Below are 26,082 nucleotides of genomic sequence, written 5' to 3' on the forward strand. Positions count from 1 at the left end.
AATAGTCATATTCATTTTATTGAGGGTATCATCAGCGTTTTGGTGAAAATGTGTTGCACAAGCAGAGTTGTTCTCCCCAATAGGAAAAATGAATACTCTGGAGTGTCATAATATTTAAATGTTTTTAAGACATAAATATACTGTACATAAACTATACATTTACACAAAAGCCATGGGGGGGATATTAGTTAAGATAAATCATGTGAATACAAAAACTTCCAGCGCATCAAAGAAAGAGCAACAGTGATGAGCCTCGGAGGCAGTCGATCCCAAAGACAAACACCTCAGTACACCCACAACCCCACAGTTCCTTCAAACAAAACAAGAACAACAAAACCATCATGACCAACATTTATTTTTTTAAAGATCTATGGAAACCATTCAAAACAGTAAAATCATTTCTACCACATTTAGTCATCTTAAATTAGGCCTAATCTTTATAGACTATGTCCCAATCATTCACAGCTAAACAACATTTCAGAGCTTCAGTATGAAGAACACTTGCTCTGAGATGCATCAAGTAACCACGCACTGTTCTTCGTTGTGGTGAAAGAACAATATCATTTCATATCGTGTGATCATGAAAATCACTTTACATTAGGCTATCCTTTAGTTAAGGGAGATTATAAAGGATTTATCAGTAGTTTAGTTAATGACGTGTTATTACCAATGACATAACTACTCTTAAAAGGCTGCCTCAATGTAAAATGTTACAAAATAAATTATACACAAAAAAAAAGACAGGAAAATCGAAATGAAACTCTTCCTTGAAAAAGAAAGATGGCCGACCCCCGCCCCCATCAAATGACTCATTGGGGATGATTTTAAGCCGATATTGTCAAACGGCTTCAGCTCGTCCACCTCCATCGTCCGGGTTCATCCACGCAGCAATGGGGAAGGGTTCAGAAAGGTGAGAAGTTGACTCTTTTACCGCCAGGCTCGGTTGAGCAGTTTGACCTGTGCCAGACGTTTACTAATCATGGTGGCGAAGAACAGCGCGAACAGAACACTGCTGATCAGGACGTAGTCGTAGTCATCTTTCAGCACGTCGAACTGCTTGGAGGGGTACACCCTGGTTTGGTAGATGTCAAGACCGTACGCAACCACCTGTGGAACAAAACATATACATGCACTATTGTTAAGTGACTGTCCCACTGGATGTCATAAGGTGAATGCACCAATTTGTAAGTCGCTCTGGATAAGAGCGTCTGCTAAATGACTTAAATGTAAATGTAAATGTTAAATATTCAGTATTTGATCTGCATTATAGTTGTATCTTCAGTTAATCTGTATCGTCAAGTGTACCGTGTCTTGGAAATGCAGCAGGAAGTCCAGACTTTTAATTTGTTATTTTATTTAACCAGGTAGGCTAGTTGAGAACAAGTTCTCATTTGCAACTGCGACCTGGCCAAGTTAAAGCATAGCAGTGTGAACAGACAACACAGAATTACACATGGAATAAACAATTAACAAGTCAATAACACAGTAGAAAAAAAATCAAGTCTTTATACATTGTGTGCAAAAGGCATGAGGAGGTAGACTAATAATTACACTTTAGCAGATTAACACTGGAGTGATAAATGATCAGATGGTCATGTACAGGTAGAGATACTAGAGTGATAAATGATCAGATGGTCATGTACAGGTAGAGATAATAGAGTGATAAATGATCAGATGGTCATGTAGAGATAGAGTGATAAATGATCAGATGGTCATGTACAGGTAGAGATACTAGAGTGATAAATGATCAGATGGTCATGTACAGGTAGAGATAATAGAGTGATAAATGATCAGATGGTCATGTACAGGTAGAGATACTAGAGTGATAAATGATCAGATGGTCATGTACAGGTAGAGATAATAGAGTGATAAATGATCAGATGGTCATGTACAGGTAGAGATACTAGAGTGATAAATGATCAGATGGTCATGTACAGGTAGAGATACTGGAGTGATAAATGATCAGATGGTCATGTACAGGTAGAGATAATAGAGTGATAAATGATCAGATGGTCATGTACAGGTAGAGATAATAGAGTGATAAATGATCAGATGGTCATGTACAGGTAGAGATACTGATAGTGAATACAGGTACAGGTGAATACAGGTAGATACATGTAGATACAGGTGAATACAGGTGAATACAGGTAGATACAGGTGAATACAGGTAGATACAGGTGAATACAGGTAGATACAGGTGAATACAGGTAGATACAGGTGAATACAGGTGAATACAGGTGAATACAGGTAGATACAGGTGAATACAGGTAGATACAGGTGAATACAGGTAGATACAGGTGAATACAGGTAGATACAGGTGAATACAGGTGAATACAGGTGAATACAGGTAGATACAGGTAGATACAAGTGAATACAGGTAGATACAGGTGAATACAGGTGAATACAGGTAGATACAGGTGAATACAGGTAGATACAGGTGAATACAGGTAGATACAGGTGAATACAGGTGAATACAGGTAGATACAAGTGAATTACAAGTGAATACAGGTGAATACAGGTGAATACAGGTAGATACAAGTGAATTACAAGTGAATACAGGTGAATACAGGTAGATACAAGTGAATACAGGTGAATACAGGTGAATACAGGTGAATACAGGTAGATACAGGTGAATACAGGTGAATACAGGTGAATACAGGTAGATACAGGTGAATACAGGTGAATACAGGTGAATACAGGTAGATACAGGTGAATACAGGTGAATACAGGTGAATACAGGTAGATACAGGTGAATACAGGTAGATACAGGTAGATACAGGTGAATACAGGTAGATACAGGTGAATACAGGTAGATACAGGTGAATACAGGTAGATACAGGTGAATACAGGTAGATACAGGTGAATACAGGTGAATACAGGTGAATACAGGTAGATACAGGTGAATACAGGTTGGCTGGGCTCCCTGCCTGTGCCATTAAACCCCTTCAACTCATCCAGAACGCCGCAGCCCGTCTGGTGTTCAACCTTCCCAAGTTCTCTCACGTCACCCCGCTCCTCCGTTCTCTCCACTGGCTTCCAGTTGAAGCTCGCATCCGCTACAAGACCATGGTGCTTGCCTACGGAGCTGTGAGGGGAACGGCACCTCAGTACCTCCAGGCTCTGATCAGGCCCTACACCCAAACAAGGGCACTGCGTTCATCCACCTCTGGCCTGCTCGCCTCCCTACCACTGAGGAAGTACAGCTCCCGCTCAGCCCAGTCAAAACTGTTCGCTGCTCTGGCCCCCCAATGGTGGAACAAACTCCCTCACGACGCCAGGACAGCGGAGTCAATCACCACCTTCCGGAGACACCTGAAACCCCACCTCTTTAAGGAATACCTAGGATAGGATAAGTAATCCCTCTCACCCCCCCCTTTAAGATTTAGATGCACTATTGTAAAGTGACTGTTCCACTGGATGTCATAAGGTGAATGCACCAATTTGTAAGTCGCTCTGGATAAGAGCGTCTGCTAAATGACTTAAATGTAAATGTAATACAGGTGAATACAGGTGAATACAGGGAGATACAGGTGAATACAGGTGAATACAGGTAGATACAGGTGAATACAGGTGAATACAGGTGAATACAGGTGAATACAGGTAGATACAGGTGAATACAGGTGAATACAGGTGAATACAGGTAGATACATGTAGATACGGGTGAATACAGGTGAATACAGGTAGATACAGGTGAATACAGGTGAATACAGGTGAATACAGGTAGATACAGGTGAATACAGGTGAATACAGGTGAATACAGGTGAATACAGGTAGATACAGGTAGATACAGGTGAATACAGGTGAATACAGGTAGATACAGGTGAATACAGGTAGATACAGGTGAATACAGGTAGATACAGGTAGATACAGGTAGATACAGGTAGATACAGGTAGATACAGGTGAGTACAGGTGAGTACAGGTGAGTACAGGTGAATACAGGTGAATACAGGTAGATACAGGTGAATACAGGTAGATACAGGTGAATACAGGTAGATACAGGTGAATACAGGTGAATACAGGTACAGGTGAATACAGGTAGATACAGGTAGTGAACAGGTGTGATAAAGATACATTGCCGATAGTGTAATAGACCAGTGGTTCCCAAAACTATTTGTTGTTTGTTTTTTTAACTCACTTCCATCATTGGGGAACATCCCGCGCAAAACCTTAAAACTTTAAAACAAAATCAAATGGCTTTAAAAAAATAAAAATAAAACCTTGCTAGCTGATAGTAGTCAATCTGGACATTTCTGAGAAGTTATAAATAGCTCTCTAAGGTCTGCAATGACTGACATCATAAGTGTTCAATCGAGTAGTCTTAATTGAATGAACAGAGATAGAATGCAATATGTCATTTTGTTGAATAGTTTGAAGTATGGCCTCATCTTCGAGGATTGCTCCCCGGAGCTAGATGCTGATGACGAATAGCCCTTTGCTGGGCAGCTGGCATCGAAAACCTCCTTCTACAATTAAAACTTTCAAAAGTAAGTTGAAAGCCCGACTGAGTTCCTTAAAAAAAAAAAAAACGCTGCGCCCAGCACACCCAACAGTTTGGGAACCACTGTAATGGACCATAGACTCACCAGACATGTGGACTCCAGGCCAGAGGGGGCAGTGTAGATTCCTTTCACTCTCGCTACGGTCTGATTGTAGTTGATGAACCACTCTGTGCGGATGGGCATCTCTGGGGCATAGGGTATAAGGTTCTCCTCACTGGAAATAAATGATAAGCCAATTCTTACTTTCATATAGTGACAAGGAACCAATATTCCACCCTTAAAAAAGGTCAGACAACATCAACAACAGGGTTCTGTTCATTAGGGCACACAAAACGTTTTGCAACAGAAAATGAAAAATGAGGGTTTGTTGTTGGACCAGGTATTCCCTCCCTGTTTCAGTTCATTTTCTTCCATTTGGTGCCAAATGAACGTGGTGTTGGTACTAACCGGCTGTGTTCAGTGACAACCTCTGGTCTCCGTGGATCCAGGAACATCTTGGGGAGAGACAAGATGGCTCCTGATGGTAACCCCACTTTGAGAAAGAAATATCCAGAGAAAAAAATAGAGTTATGATGCAGATAGATATGGTGCTGAAAGATCCACTCCCCCCCTCCATTCATCCTCCCATCCATCCTCCCATCCATTCACCCACCCACCCACCCACCCCTCCATCCATCCATCCATCCATCCTCCCATCCATCCATACATTCTCCCACCCACACGTCCGTCCATCCATGCATCCACCCACCCCTCCATCCATTCTCCCACCCCTCCATCCATTCTCCCACCCCTCCATCCATTCTCCCACCCCTCCATCCATTCTCCCACCCCTCCATCCATCTATCCATCCTCCCACCCACCCGTTCATCCATCCATCCATCCATCCATCCTCCCACCCGTACATCCATCCATTCTCCCACCCGTACATCCATCCATTCTCCCACCCACCCACCCACCCACCCACCCATTCTCCCTCCCTCCCACCCACCCCTCCATCCATCCTCCCACCCACCCGTTCATCCATCCATCCTCCCACCCACCCGTTCATCCATCCATTCTCCCACCCACCCCTCCATCCATCCCACCCATTCTCCTACACACAGTCCATCTATCCACCCACCCCTCCTATACTGACCCAGGAGATGTCTAGAGGTGATGCCCTTCTCAGTGAGCGTAGCCTCCATAGTGGTGATGGGAGAAGGGAAGATGTAGGTCTGCTGTAGGACCTGGGGCAGATGGGGTCTGTCCAGACTACTGAACACGGTGCTGTTATACAGCTCTGTCCCTTCAAACAGCTCCAGCACACTGAACTCATTACGCCTGGACTTGGTGTTCCAGTACTCATACTGTGGAGAGGGAAGGAGAGAAAATGGTGAGGGTTAAGGCAGCAGTTCATTAACCTTTTTCTCAAAACAGAAATCATCTTTGGAACATTTGCGACCATAACTACTACTTCTACGGTTTCTGTTGCAAATACTGCTTCAACAACTACTGCTGCTACTACCACCACCACCACCGCCACTACTACCACCACTGCTACTACTGGTACTACCACCACCACCACTACTACTACTGGTACTACCACCACCACCGCCACTACTACTACTGGTACTACTGCTACTACTACCACCACCACTACTGCTGCTGCTACCACCACTATTACTACTGGTACTACTACTACCACCACTACTACTACTGGTACTACTACTACCACCACTACTACTGGTACTACTGCTACTACTACCACCACTACTACTGGTACTACTGCTACTACTACCACCACCACTACTGCTGCTGCTACCACCACTATTACTACTGGTACTACTACTACCACCACTACTACTACTGGTACTACTACTACCACCACTACTACTACTGCTACTACTACTGCTACCACCACCACTACTGGTACTACTACTGGTACTACTACCACCACTACTGGTACTACTGGTACTACTACCACCACTACTACTACTGGTACTACTACCACCACTACTACTACTGGTACTACTACCACCACTACTACTACTGGTACTACTACCACCACTACTACTACTGGTACTACTACTACCACCACCACCACTAGTACCACCACCACTACTACTGGTACTACTACTACTGGTACTACTACCACCACTACTGGTACTACAACTGCTACAACTACCACCACCACCACTACTGGTACTACTACTACTCACCACCACCCAGTTCTCAGAGTGGACAAAGTGTACGGGCCCCCTGGCCTTCCTCTGGACAGCTTCATGGATGATGCGTCCAGTCACACCGTCGACCAGGAACACGCCCACGAAGGCCCGCTCAGGGTGGGTGTCTGTACTCTCTGTCACCACTGCCAGCAGGTTAGGGTTCAGGTACTGTGGTGAGAAAACGAAAGAGACTGTTATATTCAGGTCCGCACACAATATTCCTACTTTATTAATTCCAAAAACGTTTGTATTTTGCACTTGTGAAATATTAAAAAGTTCAACTTTTGGTGCCAGTTTTTAAACTTTTAATTTTAAAAAACTAGTCTAGGACTGGATCTGGGAAACCATCCTTTAATTTGTAATTGTTGAGTGTGGACCCTGCAGTTTACTAGTACGTAGAGCTGTCATTACTTTGTAGAGAACACTACGGTCTCCCATCACTCTGCCCTGAGAGTGGACCCTGTAGTTTACTAGTACGTAGAGTTGTCATTACCTTGTAGAGAACACTACGGTCTCCCCTTCACTCTGCCCTGAGAGTGGACCCTGTAGTTTACTAGTACGTAGAGTTGTCATTACCTTGTAGAGAACACTACGGTCTCCCATCACTCTGCCCTGAGAGTGGACCCTGTAGTTCACTAGTACGTAGAGCTGTCATTACCTTGTAGAGAACACTACGGTCTCCCATCACTCTGCCCTGAGAGTGGACATGCTCGTTGGGTCTCTTCCCATTGACCGCTACTATCTTCTGAACCTCTGTAGGAAGGACCACCTCCCAGATCCGCTCTGTGGACAGGTCCTGTATGAACACACACACACACACACAATGAATGTCTAAAACACACACAATGAATGTCACATTCACGCAGACACACACAAACTAATGTTCCATGCTCGCACACACACACACACACACACACACACACACACACACACACACACACACACACACACACACACACACACACACACACACACACACACACACACACACACACACACACACACACACACACACACACACACACACACACACAGTGTTAAGTCACCTTGCGCAGCCTGAATCCAGACAGGTTTCCCTGATCTGAGCGGATCAGGTAGAAGAAGATGGAGGAGGCCATCTCCTGGAGCTGCTGCAGGACGTTCTTAGTGGAGGGGAAGGCTGTCACCTGGAGGGAGGGAGGGAGGGAGGGAGGGAGGGAGGGAGGGAGGGAGGGAGGGGAGGGAGGGAGGGAGGGAGGGAGGGAGGGAGGGAGGGAGGGAGGGAGGGAGGGAGGGAGGGAGGGAGGGAGGGAGGGAAGGAAGGAAGGAAGGAAGGAAGGAAGGAAGGAAGGAAGGAAGGAAGGAAGGAAGGAAGGAAGGAAGGAAGGAAGGAAGGAAGGAAGGAAGGAAGGAAGGAAGGAAGGAAGGAAGGGAGGGAGGACAATCATTATGAGACAGAATAATTAGTGCTCAGTAATCAGCTATGAGGTTCAGTCAACGAGAACAGGTACATGAGAAAACATTGGTGCAAATCTCTCCCACAATGCACCAGAAGTGTTATTTTATTTTCCACCGACGTTACCTTGTATTGGTCGTCGACCAGCAACAGGACCTTGGCGTAGTCCTGGTCTATAACAGGTAGTAGCAGTGACTGGAGGATGGGGCGGGGCAGGGCTGGCGGGGCGATGTGACTCTTCCTGCCAAATATGGGGTTGAACACATGCAGGGTGGCCAGGCCAGTGTCCTGGGGGGGGGGAAGCAAAATATTTTGATTTCACCCAAAATTACATCAAGTCGGAAAAGGGGCAGCCCTGCATAGCTATGTAAACACTTAGGACCTAAATCCTACTGAGATGCTTTAACTGTGTATTTCTCATGTTCAAGATCAAATAACTAAGTTAATTTGTCATATGTAATAAATCATTTATAATAATTTAACAAATAAAAACACCCACAGAATGGTGTTGTAAGGACTAGTTCGCAACACGGTGTTGTTCCTACCTTATCCTTGATGAGCAGAGTGCATTGTGGGGGATGGGGGAAGTGAGCGGTGGTCCTCTGGACGATCAGTTTGAAAACTGCGTTGGGCTGGACATTCTCCAGGTAGTGCTTCCACAGAATAGAGCCTGACTTGCTGTCGATGCCAAACAGCTGAGACCAAACGAAGATAAAAAAGATGTCCTTCAGCTAAATAGGAGTGGCCTATAAAGTATGACTCAAGACCTATTGGCTGAGATGAACGTGCTGTGAAACAACCAAAACATTCCAATAGTTTACTCATCGATTGCACAACAAAAACTAAAACAAGACATTCAGAGCATATAGAGCTTGTGTTACTACGACGACTGAAGTGACAACATCCAGCATAGTGTCACCCAAGTAATCCAACGGATGTCAAAGCTCAATCCAATTTTGTTTTCTAATACCATAAAACTATACTTAACAAAAATATTTTTAAAAACACAACATGGAACAATTTCTAAAGATTTTAATGAGTTACAGTTCATTGAAGGAAATCAAGTCAATTGAAATAAATCCATTAGGTCCCTAATCTACGGATTTCACATGACTGGGAATACAGATTGGTCACTGAAACATTATAAAACGTTGTGGATCAGAAACCCAGTCAGTATCTGGTGTGGATCAGAAACCCAGTCAGTATCTGGTGTGGATCAGAAACCCAGTCAGTATCTGGTGTGGATCATAAACCCAGTCAGTATCTGGTGTGGATCATAAACCCAGTCAGTATCTGGTGTGGATCAGAAACCCAGTCAGTATCTGGTGTGGATCAGAAACCCAGTCAGTATCTGGTGTGGACCAGAAACCCAGTCAGTATCTGGTGTGGATCAGAAAACCAGTCAGTATCTGGTGTGGATCAGAAACCCAGTCAGTATCTGGTGTGGATCAGAAAACCAGTCAGTATCTGGTGTGGATCATAAACCCAGTCAGTATCTGGTGTGGATCAGAAACCCAGTCAGTATCTGGTGTGGATCAGAAAACCAGTCAGTATCTAGTGTGGATCAGAAAACCAGTCAGTATCTGGTGTGGATCAGAACACCAGTCAGTATCTGGTGTGGATCAGAAACCCAGTCAGTATCTGGTGTGGATCATAAAACCAGTCAGTATCTGGTGTGGGATCAGAAACCCAGTCAGTATCTGGTGTGGATCAGAAACCCAGTCAGTATCTGGTGTGGATCAGAAACCCAGTCAGTATCTGGTGTGGATCAGTAAACCAGTCAGTATCTGGTGTGGATCAGAGACCCAGTCAGTATCTGGTGTGGATCAGAAACCCAGTCAGTATCTGGTGTGGATCAGAAACCCAGTCAGTATCTGGTGTGGATCAGTAAACCAGTCAGTATCTGGTGTGGATCAGAAAACCAGTCAGTATCTGGTGTGGATCAGTAAACCAGTCAGTATCTGGTGTGGATCATAAACCCAGTCAGTATCTGGTGTGGATCAGAAAACCAGTCAGTATCTGGTGTGGATCAGAGACCCAGTCAGTATCTGGTGTGGATCAGAAAACCAGTCAGTATCTGGTGTGGATCAGAGACCCAGTCAGTATCTGGTGTGGATCAGTAAACCAGTCAGTATCTGGTGTGGATCAGAAACCCAGTCAGTATCTGGTGTGGATCAGAAACCCAGTCAGTATCTGGTGTGGATCAGAAACCCAGTCAGTATCTGGTGTGGATCAGAAACCCAGTCAGTATCTGGTGTGGATCAGAAACCCAGTCAGTATCTGGTGTGGATCAGAAAACCAGTCAGTATCTGGTGTGGATCAGAAAACCAGTCAGTATCTGGTGTGGATCAGAAAACCAGTCAGTATCTGGTGTGGATGAGAAAACCAGTCAGTATCTGGTGTGGATCATAAAACCAGTCAGTATCTGGTGTGGATCAGAAAACCAGTCAGTACTGGTGTGGATCAGAGACCCAGTCAGTATCTGGTGTGGATCAGAGACCCAGTCAGTATCTGGTGTGGATCAGAAAACCAGTCAGTATCTGGTGTGGATCAGAAAACCAGTCAGTATCTGGTGTGGATCAGTAAACCAGTCAGTATCTGGTGTGGATCAGAATACCAGTCAGTATCTGGTGTGGGTCAGAAAACCAGTCAGTATCTGGTGTGGATCAGAATACCAGTCAGTATCTGGTGTGGATCAGAATACCAGTCAGTATCTGGTGTGGATCAGAAACCCAGTCAGTATCTGGTGTGGATCAGAATACCAGTCAGTATCTGGTGTGGATCAGAATACCAGTCAGTATCTGGTGGATCAGAATACCAGTCAGTATCTGGTGTGGATCAGAAACCCAGTCAGTATCTGGTGTGGATCAGAAAACCAGTCAGTATCTGGTGTGGATCAGAAAACCAGTCAGTATCTGGTGTGGATCAGAAACCCAGTCAGTATCTGGTGTGGATCAGAAAACCAGTCAGTATCTGGTGTGGATCAGAAACCCAGTCAGTATCTGGTGTGGATCAGAAACCCAGTCAGTATCTGGTGTGGGTCAGAATACCAGTCAGTATCTGGTGTGGATCAGAAAACCAGTCAGTATCTGGTGTGGATCAGAATACCAGTCAGTATCTGGTGTGGATCAGTAAACCAGTCAGTATCTGGTGTGGATCAGAAACCCAGTCAGTATCTGGTGTGGATCAGAAACCCAGTCAGTATCTGGTGTGGATCAGAAACCCAGTCAGTATCTGGTGTGGATCAGTAAACCAGTCAGTATCTGGTGTGGATCAGAGACCCAGTCAGTATCTGGTGTGGATCAGAAACCCAGTCAGTATCTGGTGTGGATCAGAAACCCAGTCAGTATCTGGTGTGGATCAGTAAACCAGTCAGTATCTGGTGTGGATCAGAAAACCAGTCAGTATCTGGTGTGGATCAGTAAACCAGTCAGTATCTGGTGTGGATCATAAACCCAGTCAGTATCTGGTGTGGATCAGAGACCCAGTCAGTATCTGGTGTGGATCAGAGACCCAGTCAGTATCTGGTGTGGATCAGAAAACCAGTCAGTATCTGGTGTGGATCAGAGACCCAGTCAGTATCTGGTGTGGATCAGTAAACCAGTCAGTATCTGGTGTGGATCAGAAACCCAGTCAGTATCTGGTGTGGATCAGAAACCCAGTCAGTATCTGGTGTGGATCAGAAACCCAGTCAGTATCTGGTGTGGATCAGAAACCCAGTCAGTATCTGGTGTGGATCAGAAAACCAGTCAGTATCTGGTGTGGATCAGAAAACCAGTCAGTATCTGGTGTGGATCAGAAAACCAGTCAGTATCTGGTGTGGATGAGAAAACCAGTCAGTATCTGGTGTGGATCATAAAACCAGTCAGTATCTGGTGTGGATCAGAAAACCAGTCAGTATCTGGTGTGGATCAGAGACCCAGTCAGTATCTGGTGTGGATCAGAGACCCAGTCAGTATCTGGTGTGGATCAGAAAACCAGTCAGTATCTGGTGTGGATCAGAAAACCAGTCAGTATCTGGTGTGGATCAGTAAACCAGTCAGTATCTGGTGTGGATCAGAATACCAGTCAGTATCTGGTGTGGGTCAGAAAACCAGTCAGTATCTGGTGTGGATCAGAATACCAGTCAGTATCTGGTGTGGATCAGAATACCAGTCAGTATCTGGTGTGGATCAGAAACCCAGTCAGTATCTGGTGTGGATCAGAATACCAGTCAGTATCTGGTGTGGATCAGAATACCAGTCAGTATCTGGTGTGGATCAGAATACCAGTCAGTATCTGGTGTGGATCAGAAACCCAGTCAGTATCTGGTGTGGATCAGAAAACCAGTCAGTATCTGGTGTGGATCAGAAAACCAGTCAGTATCTGGTGTGGATCAGAAACCCAGTCAGTATCTGGTGTGGATCAGAAAACCAGTCAGTATCTGGTGTGGATCAGAAACCCAGTCAGTATCTGGTGTGGATCAGAAACCCAGTCAGTATCTGGTGTGGGTCAGAATACCAGTCAGTATCTGGTGTGGATCAGAAAACCAGTCAGTATCTGGTGTGGATCAGAATACCAGTCAGTATCTGGTGTGGATCAGTAAACCAGTCAGTATCTGGTGTGGATCAGAAAACCAGTCAGTATCTGGTGTGGATCAGAAAACCAGTCAGTATCTGGTGTGAATCAGAGACCCAGTCAGTATCTGGTGTGGATCAGAAAACCAGTCAGTATCTGGTGTGAATCAGAGACCCAGTCAGTATCTGGTGTGGATCAGAAAACCCAGTCAGTATCTGGTGTGGATCAGAAAACCAGTCAGTATCTGGTGTGGATCAGTAAACCAGTCAGTATCTGGTGTGGATCAGAGACCCAGTCAGTATCTGGTGTGATCCCCATTTGCCTCAAGCAGCGCGACACATCTGTTCTTTACCCCTTTTTTTCTCAACCAATTCTGTGGTTTCCAATTGGTAGTTACAGTCTTGTCTCATCGCTGCAACTCCCGTACGGACTCGGGAGAGGCGACGGTCGAGAGCCGTGCGTCCTCCGAAACACAACCCAACCAAGACGCACTTCTTACATTTACATTTACATTTAAGTCATTTAGCAGACACTCTTATCCAGAGCGACTTACAAATTGGTGCATTCACCTTATGACATCTTGACACAATGCCCGCTTAACCCTAGAAGCCAGTCACACCAATGTATCGGAGGAAACACCGTACACCTGGCGACGTGGTCAGCGTGCACTGCGCCCGGCCCGCCACAGGTGTCACTAGTGCGCGATGAGACAAGGATATCCCTGCCGGCAAAGCCCTCCCTAACCTGGATGACGTTGGGCCAATTGTGCTTCGCCCCATGGACCTCCCGGTCGCGGCCGGCTGTGACAGAGCCTGGGCTCGAACCCAGAGTCTCTGGTGGCACAGCTAGCACTGCGATGCAGTGCCTTAGACCACTGCGCCACCCGGGAGGCCCACGCGTCACATCTCCTTCACATAGAGTTGATCAGACTGTTGATTGTGGCATGTTGTCCCACTCCTCTTCAATGGCTGTACGAAGTTGCTGGAGTACACGTCAATCCAGAGCATCCCAAACATGCTCAATGGGTGACATGTCTGGTGAGTATGCAGACAACGGATCCAGGAATTGTGTACAGATCCTTGCAACATGGGGCTGTTCATTATCATGCTGAAACATGAGGTGATGGCGGTGGATGAATGGCACGACAACGGGCCTCAGGATCTCTTCACGGTATCTCTGTGCTTTCAAATTGCCATCGAGAAAATGCAATTGTGTTCGTTGTCCGTAGCTTATGCCTATCCATACCATAACCCCATCGCCACCACGGGGCACTCTGTTCACAACTCGCCCACACACATGGGTCTGCGGCTGTTTGGCCGGTTGGACGTACTGACAAATCCTCTAAAAACAACAGAGGCGGCTTATGGTAGATAAATGAACATTCCATTTTCTGGCAACATTTTTTAGAGAAATAAGCTTTTTTTGTGCATATGTTACAATTCTGGGATATTTTAATAATTTTGCACGCCCAATTTTTCAGTTTTTGATTTGTTAAAAGTTTGAAATATCCAATAAATGTCGTTCCACTTCATGATTGTGTCCCACTCGTTGTTGATTCTTCACAAAAAAATACAGTTTTATATCTTTATGTTTGAAGCCTGAAATGTGGCAAAAGGTTGCAAAGTTCAAGGGGGCCGAATACTTTCACAAGGCACTGTATATATATATATATATATATAATATGGGGCAATTTAGATTTAGTGCTGAGGTCAACAGACAGTAGATCCCATCTAGCCCAATGTTGGTGCCGAGGTCAACAGACAGTAGATCCATTCCAGCCCAATGTTGGTGCTGAGGTCAACAGACAGTAGATCCCATCTAGCCCAATGTTGGTGCTGAGGTCGACAGACAGTAGATTCCATCTAGCCCAATGTTGGTGCTGAGGTCGACAGACAGTAGATCCCATCCAGCCCAATGTTGGTGCTGAGGTCAACAGACAGTAGATCCCATCCAGCCCAATGTTGGTGCTGAGGTCGACAGACAGTAGATCCCATCTAGCCCAATGCTGGTGCTGAGGTCAACAGACAGTAGATCCCATCTAGCCCAATGTTGGTGCTGAGGTCAACAGACAGTCGATCCCATCTAAAATGTTTTAAACCAGGTAGTTTCTCACCTTCTGCCAACTACACACACACATATATATACACACGCATACACACACTCGCTCACTCTGGCTCACCTTCCCCGACGCCGTGACCCCCCCCCCTTCGTCTTATCTTCCGAGGCCGTGACCCCCCCCCCCTTCGTCTTATCTTCCGAGGCCGTGACCCCCTTAGTCTTACCTTCCCCGAGGCCGTGACCCCCCCCCCTTAGTCTTACCTTCCCCGAGGCCGTGACCCCCCCCTTAGTCTTACCTTCCCCGAGGCCGTGACCCCCCCTTAGTCTTACCTTCCCCGAGGCCGTGACCCCCCCCCCTTAGTCTTACCTTCCCCGAGGCCGTGACCCCCCCCTTAGTCTTACCTTCCCCGAGGCCGTGACCCCCCTTAGTCTTACCTTCCCCGAAGCCGTGACCCCCCCTAGTCTTATCTTCCCAGAGGCCGTGACCCCCCCTTAGTCTTACCTTTCCCGAGGCCGTGACCCCCCCCCTTAGTCTTACCTTCCCCGAGGCCGTGACCCCCCCCTTAGTCTTACCTTCCCGAGGCCGTGACCCCCCCCTTAGTCTTACCTTCCGAGGCCGTGACCCCCCCCCTAGTCTTACCTTCCCCGAGGCCGTGACCCCCCCCTTAGTCTTACCTTCCCGAGGCCGTGACCCCCCCTTAGTCTTACCTTCCCCGAGGCCGTGACCCCCCCCCCTTAGTCTTACCTTCCCCGAGGCCGTGACCCCCCTTCGTCTTATCTTCCGAGGCCGTGACCCCCCTTAGTCTTACCTTCCCCGAGGCCGTGACCCCCCCCCTAGTCTTACCTTCCCCGAGGCCGTGACCCCCTTCGTCTTACCTTCCCCGAGGCCGTGACCCCCCCTCCCTTAGTCTTACCTTCCGAGGCCGTGACCCCCCCCCCTCAGTCTTACCTTCCCCGAGGCCGTGACCCCCCTTTGTCTTACCTTCCCCGAGGCCGTGACCATAACCATCATCTTCTGCAGGTTGAACTCATCCCTGGACAACGTTTCTATGGTGACCTCGTTCTTAACCTGGCCGTGGGGTTTACGGGCTTCGTAGAACAGCTTCCACAGGTGGGCCAGCCAGGCCTGGAGCAGAATCACCTGGGATGACAGACGCTTCAGCACCATGGGGAATAACCCGTCTGTAGGGGGGGGTGGGGGGTGGGGGTTCCAGTCACATCTTAATCCATTACATTCAAATTCATTGTCTGTTAGGAAGTGATGCGTTTCACGACAGCAGGCTGGATTCTATCTACAGGGACAATAAAATAACACCACCACCCCCCCCCACTGACGAGCACAAACTAATCTACGTCGAAACACAAAACAAAATGGCAGATTACAAGAAACGGCAAAGCAACTAAACTTTTATAGAAGGAGCTACTTTCACTACTGATCTTACAAAACACAACACCTTCAAACACAAGCAAACCGAAAGGACTGCAAGCTCACAGCGTTACCTTGAACGGCTGGATCCAAGCGCAGCAGTGAGAAAACCAGAGAGAGAGAGGGGGCATGAAGCCGACGGAGGATAACGACACATTCAGGAGTATTCATTTAGACATGGTCATTTAACCTTATACGCTATCAGTTGTTGACAACAAATACAGGCAACAAAAAAATATATATACTTCCACAAAGAGATAAAACACATTAAAAGTTAAATACTTATATATTTTTTTTAAATAATTTAAAAAAATATTTTTTTAAATGTTAAAATAAAACATAGATCTGAAGGGAATGACTAGGCATTGATAGTATTGTATTGAGACAACTCCTTTTTTTGTGTGTGTTTTCCTCGTCATTTTATTTATGCACGGTTGTCTTTGCTATGCTTGTTTTTAAGATGATTAAATTATTCATGTTAGTCAGGATCTTTGATGTTCTTTACCAGCTTTCTTGCCAAACTCCCCCTCCAGCTCCGCCTGGGTCCCAGTGAGTGGCAGGTCCACCATCTCCATGGTAACAACATCAGCAAGGGCCTCCTCTCTGGTCCATACCACACGTCCTGGAATCACAGGTGTTGGTTAGAAGCCTCGTCTAGTGTGTGTGTACCAGTGTGTGTGTATGTGTGTACCAGTGTGTGTGTATGTGTGTACCAGTGTGTGTGTGTGTGTACCAGTGTGTGTGTGTGTGTACCAGTGTGTGTGTGTGTGTACCAGTGTGTGTACCAGTGTTTGTGTACCCGTGTGTGTGTGTGTGTGTACCCGTGTGTGTGTGTGTGTGTGTGTACCCGTGTGTGTGTGTGTGTGTGTGTGTACCCGTGTGTGTGTGTGTGTGTACCCGTGTGTGTGTGTGTGTGTGTGTGTGTGTGTGTGTGTGTGTGTGTGTGTGTGTGTGTGTGTGTGTGTGTGTGTGTGTGTGTGTGTGTGTGTGTGTGTGTGTGTGTGTGTGTGTGTGTGTGTGTGTGTGTGTGTACCCGTGTGTGTGTGTGTGTGTACCCGTGTGTGTGTGTGTGTGTACCCGTGTGTGTGTGTGTGTGTACCCGTGTGTGTGTGTGTGTGTGTGTGTGTGTGTGTGTGTGTGTGTGTGTGTGTGTGTGTGTGTGTGTGTGTGTGTGTGTGTGTGTGTGTGTGTGTGTGTGTGTGTGTGTGTGTGTGTACCAGTGTGTGTGTGTGTGTACCAGTGTGTGTGTGTGTGTACCTGGCTGCTGTATGAAGGTGAGAGCATGGTCCTGTGTCTGCACAAGGACCCTGTAGCCCACAGAGTCGTCCTTCTTCAGGAAGGCATGAACGTACAGCTGGGGAGGGAACACGTTCGACTGTTACGGACCTCATTTAAACACCCGACTTCCTGAACAAAAACAACATCTGACTGATTGACTTCCCTCCATCACCTCTACACAGGTATATTCCAACAGGTGATGGGTTGGCTCGGTGGGGCTCATGCCAGACTACTCTGTACCAGGGACTTGGTCAACATTGATGAGGGTCGGGGGCACAAAAAAAATCTGAACTCATCACGAGGAGCCGCAGTGGCTCGTGGGTCTGCATACCCACATCCGTGTATACCCCCCCAATTCCCCCCGTCTTAACAGCCAAGAGAGGCATTTTGTATGTTTTAGAGGAACATTTTTGTGCAATTCTACTCATTTTACCACGAGGCAGAGAGAAGTATTGGCATCTTTTAAATATGATGTCTGAGTGAGACTGACTAACAAAATCAATAGGGGCGTCCCCGGCTGGTGAGTCGACCATGATTACAAGTTTAGATAGCTGATTGGCAATCCCCCCCCCCCCAAAACATGCTGAGGTTAATTGGGCTAATTAATAAATAATAATAATAAATGCCATTTAGCAGACGCTTTTATCCAAAGCGACTTACAGTCATGTGTGCATACATTCTACGTATGGGTGGTCCCGGGGATCGAACCCACTACCCTGGCGTTACAAGCGCCATGCTCTACCAACTGAGCTACAGAAGGACTGACATAAGAGAAAAACGGCTGATTCACAACCACATGTTGAAATTGCACCTTGTGTACTCTATCTACTATTCTACCTAGCAACAGTAAATTGATCAGAAGGCCTTAAAAAAATATATTTAAAAGTGGGCCGTGGGTCGCATGGCAATCCATTTGCCCACCCCAGCTCTATAATCAATAGCAGCCCGTGGATAAATTCCCAAAGACCCCCCCCCACAAAAAAAAAACAGAACCAGCTAAAATTAACAACTAAAATCTCCGCTGTCAAAAGGGGTTGCCGCGAAAATGTTTAGCTTGAAAGTTGGAAGTACGGATGTGGGTACGAGTTCTGATTTTTTTGTTGGCCTCCACTCCCACCAAAGTCCCCAATCCCTACTCTATACTCCACTCCCAATCCCTACTCTATACTCCACTCCCAATCCCTACTCTATACCCCACTCCCAATCCCTACTCTATACTCCACTCCCAATCCCTACACTATACTCCACTTCCAATCCCTACTCTATACTCTATACTCCACTCCCAATCCCTACTCCAATCCCTACTCTATACTCCACTCCCAATCCCTACTCTATACTCCACTCCCAATCCCTACTCTATACTCCACTTCCAATCCCTACTCTATACTCCACTCCCTACTCTATACTCCACTCCCAATCCCTACTCTATACTCCACTCCCAATCCCTACTCTATACTCCACTCCCAATCCCTACTCTATACTCCACTTCCAATCCCTACTCTATACTCCACTTCCAATCCCTACTCTATACTCCACTCCCAATCCCTACTCTATACTCCACTTCCAATCCCTACTCTATACTCCACTTCCAATCCCTACTCTATACTCCACTCCCAATCCCTACTCTATACTCCACTCCCAATCCCTACTCTATACTCCACTCCCTACTCTATACTCCACTTCCAATCCCTACTCTATACTCCACTCCCAATCCCTACTCTATACTCCACTCCCTACTCTATACTCCACTCCCTACTCTATACTCCACTCCCTACTCTATACTCCACTCCCTACTCTATACTCCACTCCCTACTCTATACTCCACTCCCTACTCTATACTCCACTCCCAATCCCTACTCTATACTCCACTCCCAATCCCTACTCCACTCCCAATCCCTACTCTATACTCCACTCCCTACTCTATACTCCAGTCCCTACTCTATACTCCAGTCCCTACTCTATACTCCAGTCCCTACTCTATACTCCAGTCCCTACTCTATACTCCAGTCCCTACTCTATACTCCAGTCCCTACTCTATACTCCAGTCCCTACTCTATACTCCAGTCCCTACTCTATACTCCAGTCCCTACTCTATACTCCAGTCCCTACTCTATACTCCAATCCCTACTCTATACTCCAGTCCCTACTCTATACTCCACTCCCTACTCTATACTCCACTCCCTACTCTATACTCCAGTCCCTACTCTATACTCCAGTCCCTACTCTATACTCCAGTCCCTACTCTATACTCCACTTCCAATCCCTACTCTATACTCCAGTCCCTACTCTATACTCCACTTCCAATCCCTACTCTATACTCCAGTCCCTACTCTATACTCCAGTCCCTACTCTATACTCCAATCCCTACTCTATACTCCACTCCCTACTCTATACTCCACTTCCAATCCCTACTCTATACTCCACTCCCATCAAGGTCTCCAGTCCCTACTCTATACTCCACTCCCATCAAGGTCTCCAGTCCCTACTCTATTATACTCGTTCTCCTCATACAGACCTTGAAGGGTTTCCCACCGTTAAGATCGAGGGGAAAGATGACGGTTGTATCCAGCAACCTACGACCTGAATCAGCGCTGAACAGATTGATATCACAAGCCTGGAGCGGGAACAGAAAGGCAGTTTAAAAAAATAAAAATAAAAACATCTAAAATGGGTTACATAGTTCTACTGAAGTAACTAACTACACACTATATGACCACATGCATGATGCGACAATTCGATTTTTTTTTAGGTCATTCTGAGACATCTTTTTTTTTTAACTGTTGTTCAACTTCTTTTTTTTTCTTTTTTTTTTGAAGACTCACGGTTTCGTTTTTGGGAGTCATGACGGCAGCAACCGTCTTCTCCCCTGTGGTGGCAAATGAGACCAAGAACGCCTAGAAATATAGACATTCTCCAGTTAGTGACACAACTCATTCAGCTCCAACTAACAACATTTGAGGTAAAAAATCTTGTTCAGGTTTAAAAATTTGGAAATAATATATGCCATTTAGCAGAATCACTATCCAGAGAGATGTGTAGTACAGGAAACAAATAAGTAGCAATAATAAATGTCCCGTCTGGGATAAATTAAAGTTCATTAAAATGAACGAATGGTGATTCTGTACCGGCTGGAAGTCTCTGAGTAGGACGATGGTGTATCCATCAGCATTGAGCTGCAGCAGGACGTGGTGGTCTGGTCCGAGCTGGAGAAAGAACTCTGAGAGGGGTGAGCGGGCCGGGTGGGGCTGGCTGGACACCAGGACGGGCTGGAAGCCTGGGGACACCTCCAGATCCAGAGACTGGATCGAAAAAGGTACAATATATAGCCTGTTTACACACCAGCGTGTCCACCTAACTGAGACTATGAAGACTTTCTTTACACTTCGGAGCTTCCAAGTCGTGGTTGAACTGGAGTTACCCGCAGTAGGATCTGGTTGAACTGTGGCGCCTCCTCGGCCTGTATCGGGAGGGTGTAGAGGGCGAGAGTGGCGGGATCCACACACATCAGCACCCCTTGACCAATCACCACACAGCTGGACTCAACACTGGACAGCCACGGGGCTTCAACTGACCTCTGAGAACCATAACAGACATCACAACCAACAGGGTTAGAGCTATGACGTGTGTATTGTGGAATTAACCAGAACACTCCGTTACATTGTAGAATTCACCAGAACACTCCGTTATGTCGAAGAATTCACCAGAACACTCCGTTATGTCGAAGAATTCACCAGAACACTGTTATATTGTAGAATTAAGCTGAACACTCCGTTATATTGTGGAATTAACCAGAACACTCCGTTATATTGAGGAATTAACCAGAACACTCCGTTATATTGAGGAATTAACCAGAACACTCCGTTATATTGAGGAATTAACCAGAACACTCCGTTATATTGTAGAATTAACCAGAACACTCCGTTATATTGTAGAATTAACCAGAACACTCCGTTATATTGTAGAATTAACCAGAACACTCCGTTATATTGTAGAATTAACCAGAACACTCCGTTATATTGTAGAATTCACCAGAACACTCCGTTATGTCGAAGAATTCACCAGAACACTCCGTTATGTCGAAGAATTCACCAGAACACTCCGTTATGTCGAAGAATTCACCAGAACACTCCGTTATGTCGAAGAATTCACCAGAACACTCCGTTATGTCGAAGAATTCACCAGAACACTCCGTTATGTCGAAGAATTCACCAGAACACTCCGTTATATTGTAGAATTCACCAGAACACTCCGTTATATTGTAGAATTCACCAGAACACTCCGTTATATTGTAGAATTCACCAGAACACTCCGTTATATTGTAGAATTCACCAGAACACTCCGTTATGTTGTAGAATTCACCAGAACACTCCGTTATGTTGTAGAATTCACCAGAACACTCCGTTATATTGTGGAATTAACCAGAACACTCCGTTATATTGTATTGCTTGTGTAGTGTCACAAGGTGAAAGACCTACTTTGTTATGATTGTTAATGATGTAGTTAATAGTTAAATGCAGAGAATTTGCCAAATATCTTTGTTTTGGGTTTGGTTCACACTAGAGTTTAATGTTGGGGAACCGGGTTACAGAGATTTAACAACCAAACCCACTCCAGATACATAATCGCGAAACAATTGCAGTAAACTATATAATACATTTATTTATATGAAGTGTGTGATGTGAAAAACATTAGTTGGCACTATATACATTGGGGCAGGTCGCGTTCTCCTGGCATCCGCCAAACCCAGATTCATCGGTCAGACTGCCAGATGGTGAAGCGCGATTCATCACCCCAGAGAACACGTTGCCACTGTTCCAGAGTCCAATGGCGGCGAGCTTTACACCACTCCAGCCGACGCTTGGCTTTGCACATAGTAATCTGAGGATTGTGTGCGGCTGCTCGGCCATGGAAACCCATTTCATGAAGCTCCCTACAAACAGTTCTTGTGTCGAGGTTTCTTCCGGAACTCGGTAGGAGTGTTAGGCACTTCAGAGTTCCCGTTCTGTGAGCTGATGTGGCCTACCACTTCGTAGCTGAGCCGTTGTTGCTCCTGGACTTTTCCATTTCACAACAACAGCACTTACAGTCGACAAAGGAAGCTCTCGCATGGCAGACATTTGACAAACTGACTTGTTGGATAGGTGGCATTAAGTAAGGCCAATCTACTGCCAATGTTTGTCTATGGAGATTGCATGGCCGTGTGCTCGATTTTATATACCTGTCAGCAATGGATATGGCTGAAATAGCCTAATCCACTAATTTGAAGGGGTGTCCACATAGAGCGTCTGCTAAATGACTTAAATGTAATTGTAAATGTATATATATATATATACACACTAAAGTAAGTATTTGATAACCTGCAAAATCGGCAGTGTTTCCTACTTACAAAGCATGCAGAGGTCTGTAATTTTTTATCATAGGTACACTTCAACTGTGAGAGACAGAATCTAAAACAAAAATCCAGAAAATCACATTGTATGATTTTTAAGTAATTCATTTGCATTTTATTGCAAAAAAAATGTGTTTATTGAAAAAAAGAAATGTGTGGGGGAAGGGGGGTGCCATTCAATCAATTGTGAGGCATTACGTGGTCCAAATAACTCAACTGGCTAGTTTGCTTGTCTGTAGAGAGAAGGACGGGGTTGTACGTTGATCCTGATGCTCTGATTGGATAGAGAAAAGCTGTATTTCTCTGTCCACGTCGTTTCAAAATTTCACTCGATCACTTTCACTTCTCCATTTGGGTCTGATTATTCAGCCTGCTACTATGATAAATCACATGGTGAGGACTGACACACACACAGCCCTGATCTCAGACCCAGAGCCCTGATCCCAGACACACACACAGAGCCCTGATCTCAGACACACAGCCCTGATCTCAGACACACAGCCCTGATCTCAGACACACAGCCCTGATCTCAGACACACAGCCCTGATCTCAGACACACAGCCCTGATCTCAGACACACAGCCCTGATCTCAGACACAGACACACAGCCCTGATCTCAGACACAGACACACAGCCCTGATCCCAGACAACCTCAAAACAGCTGTGACAGTTATGGAGTTACACTTTTCTATACCGTGACATTTGATGAGGAGACATCACGGAGTTCTCGATCAAGTTACCTGCTTGATGATCTCTCCATCCTCTAGGCTGTAGGCTATGATAGTGAGGTGAGAGTTAGGAACCACCCCCAACACATAGACCTCCTCTTCTCCCCCAGAGTACACTGCCTGGTACTGGACCGTATCACTGTGGGCAACAACCAAAAAAATACTTAATAGTTCAGCACCTAATTGCTCAAGACCTAGATTCAAAAGAGCATTTTAAATCTTTCAGATACTTCGTACGTTTGTTTGTTTGGGACTTTCTGGAGATGGGCTTGCACTTTTTGGGACCATTTTTTATTGTTTCCATTATATCAGCTTAAATGTCTGAAATAAAACAGATACTGTTCGGACCCAGGTATGAGAACCAGTGTCGTACTGTACCCTACCTGTCAGGCAGGTTTTCCACCCATTTCTGGTGTCCATTGGTGAGGTAGTGGAGAGAGATGGCAGCTTTCTTAAGCACCGCTACATGCTTTACTGTGTCCTGTACGGCCACAAAACACGCAGCCTGGAAGCTGAAATAGAGAGAGACATTATGAGCAGTTAGTCATCTGGCAAAATATCTAAAATCCTTGTCCATTTCTATGGAGTGTCTCTCAGTTACAAAACCCGCAGTTAAAATGGAGAACGGGTCATCTGCACACAGGGACAACCACACGCACCTGCCAGTATCCAGCACGGCCTCCCAGTTCAGCCCGCCCATGTTGGTGTCCCAGGAACGGAGCAAACGACCACCTCCAACCACCATCAGAGCATCTACAGAAGACGTAAAAGAACAGCCATTCAAATACCCACTGATGGCAGAATCGTACAATTAACATAGGCAAAGATAAAGCCAATGTAGTTGACTCTGTACAACACAGTTATGTTGGCTAAGCCAAGTAGCTAGGCAGTCTACAGTGACCTTAAAAAAAATACTATTGTCACCTTGTCCATGCAGCAAAAGTATATCTATGGTTCCCTCTGGTCCCGCCTTGTCAACATGTCTCCAGACTGTGAAGTAGGAATGAAAAATAATGAACTCTACGGAAGATATTCAACAACAGATTTCAGACTAAAAGAGAAAAGCTAGAAACATATTTTGTATTGTAATATGAATGACAAAATACTCACAGAGATCTCCAGTCCTGGAGTTGAAAGACGCAAAGATATTCTTGTCGGTAGCGACAAAAAGCGTTTTAGACGACTGCGAATGCGAGTCGAAATGGGCAAAGATGGTCTTCCCCACATACTGTTGTCTCCTGGAAATAAGAGAATATTTAATAAGAAAATATAGCTAGATATTTTTGTACATTAGCTAATCAATCACCAATGTATATTTGTCTTCTTCATTAAATGCTGCTTTTTGAGACTCTGAGTCATATCTGTGGCAAAGACACCTGTCACAAGGAGCAGATGGGACATGGATCTTCTTCCCACATGGATCCTTAACCCACAACAAAGAGGAAGTGATCCAATAAGATATTTACATTCATGATCTATTCCAACAAGTGACTGTCAACACAGGTGCAGACATGACAAGGATACCTATTGACTGAACCCGACACCCCAGAGGCTTACTTACTGTCTTTTCGCCATGATCTATGATATTGGACTCAATATCCATTGATATTGTCAATGGTTAGCACATAGCACTAGCTTAGCTAACTGCATAGAGGCATCAATGGGTATTCTCAATGAACAGCTACATACCAATCAAATTTGCCAACTTGATCTTCGAAGACAGCTTCACTCATGACAAATAAAGAAAAGAAGATTAAAAATAGAGACGTTGGTTTAGACATTTTAGCAGGTGGCTTCATAGAAAGATAACGAACCATGTCCTAATCACTTCCGGGTCGATCTTCTTCTTTCGTTTTGATTGGCGGTTTGTAAACTAACACATGTGGTGTATTACCGCCACCTACCGAGCTGGAGTGTGAAACACACACACACACACACACACACACACACACACACACACACACACACACACACACACACACACACACACACACACACACACACACACACACACACACACACACACACACACACACGCACAGGTGCTAAAACACACAGAGACACAAACACACACACACACACAGCCAGAAAGAAGGAATTGTAAAATCTCCATTCATGCTCTCACTTCCACAAGCCCTGACTGCCATCTGTGAGCCTGTAGAACCACAACCATAGACTGTAGAAATGCAACCATAGACTGTATAAACACAACCATAGACTGTAGAAACACAACCATAGACTGTATAAACACAACCATAGACTGTAGAAACACAACCATAGACTGTAGAAACACAACCATAGACTGTAGAAACACAACCGTAGACTGTAGAAACACAACCATCGACTGTAGAAACACAACCGTAGACTGTAGAAACACAACCATAGACTGTATAAACACAACCGTAGACTGTAGAAACACAACCATAGACTGTAGAAACACAACCATAGACTGTGGGACTAAATTAATATTACTATTAATATGGGTTAATCCAGAACTAAAGTGTGTAA

General features: G+C 45.5%; 1 protein-coding gene across 2 annotated transcripts; it reads right to left on the minus strand.

Moving 5' to 3' along the window:
* LOC124032393 (ER membrane protein complex subunit 1-like) lies at positions 1-25,413 on the minus strand. Of its 2 annotated transcripts, XM_046344767.1 has the most exons (23): positions 25,264-25,413; positions 24,685-24,812; positions 24,499-24,564; positions 24,234-24,327; positions 23,958-24,086; positions 23,587-23,713; positions 20,877-21,032; positions 20,584-20,757; positions 20,281-20,352; positions 19,974-20,072; positions 17,438-17,534; positions 16,686-16,802; positions 16,255-16,263; positions 15,737-15,936; positions 8,685-8,834; positions 8,266-8,427; positions 7,751-7,870; positions 7,363-7,500; positions 6,699-6,872; positions 5,636-5,846; positions 4,948-5,032; positions 4,585-4,714; positions 1-1,107 (listed from the first exon to the last, which is right to left on the minus strand). In XM_046344767.1, the coding sequence occupies exons 1-23, from the start codon at positions 25,389-25,391 to the stop codon at positions 928-930; spliced, it is 2,946 nt and encodes a 981-aa protein (XP_046200723.1). In that variant the 5' UTR covers positions 25,392-25,413; the 3' UTR covers positions 1-927. The 2 variants fall into 2 exon arrangements, with proteins under 2 accessions (XP_046200723.1, XP_046200724.1); XM_046344768.1 differs by lacking the exon at positions 16,255-16,263.
* Positions 25,414-26,082: the final 669 nt, after the last annotated feature.

Source organism: Oncorhynchus gorbuscha, linkage group LG03, assembly GCF_021184085.1.
Source record: "Oncorhynchus gorbuscha isolate QuinsamMale2020 ecotype Even-year linkage group LG03, OgorEven_v1.0, whole genome shotgun sequence".
Taxonomy (NCBI): Eukaryota; Metazoa; Chordata; class Actinopteri; order Salmoniformes; family Salmonidae; genus Oncorhynchus; species Oncorhynchus gorbuscha.

Excerpts from the sequence above, each read along its gene's own strand:
- LOC124032393 (XM_046344767.1), bottom strand. The coding sequence starts at position 25,391 with ATGGTTCGTTATCTTTCTATGAAGCCACCTGCTAAAATGTCTAAACCA. Across the intron at positions 24,565-24,684 it reads CTCCAGGACTGGAGATCTCT|TCTGGAGACATGTTGACAAG; the intron begins GTGAGTATTTTG and ends CCTACTTCACAG. Across the intron at positions 5,033-5,635 it reads CACCTCTAGACATCTCCTGG|TGGGGTTACCATCAGGAGCC; the intron begins GTCAGTATAGGA and ends TCTTTCTCAAAG.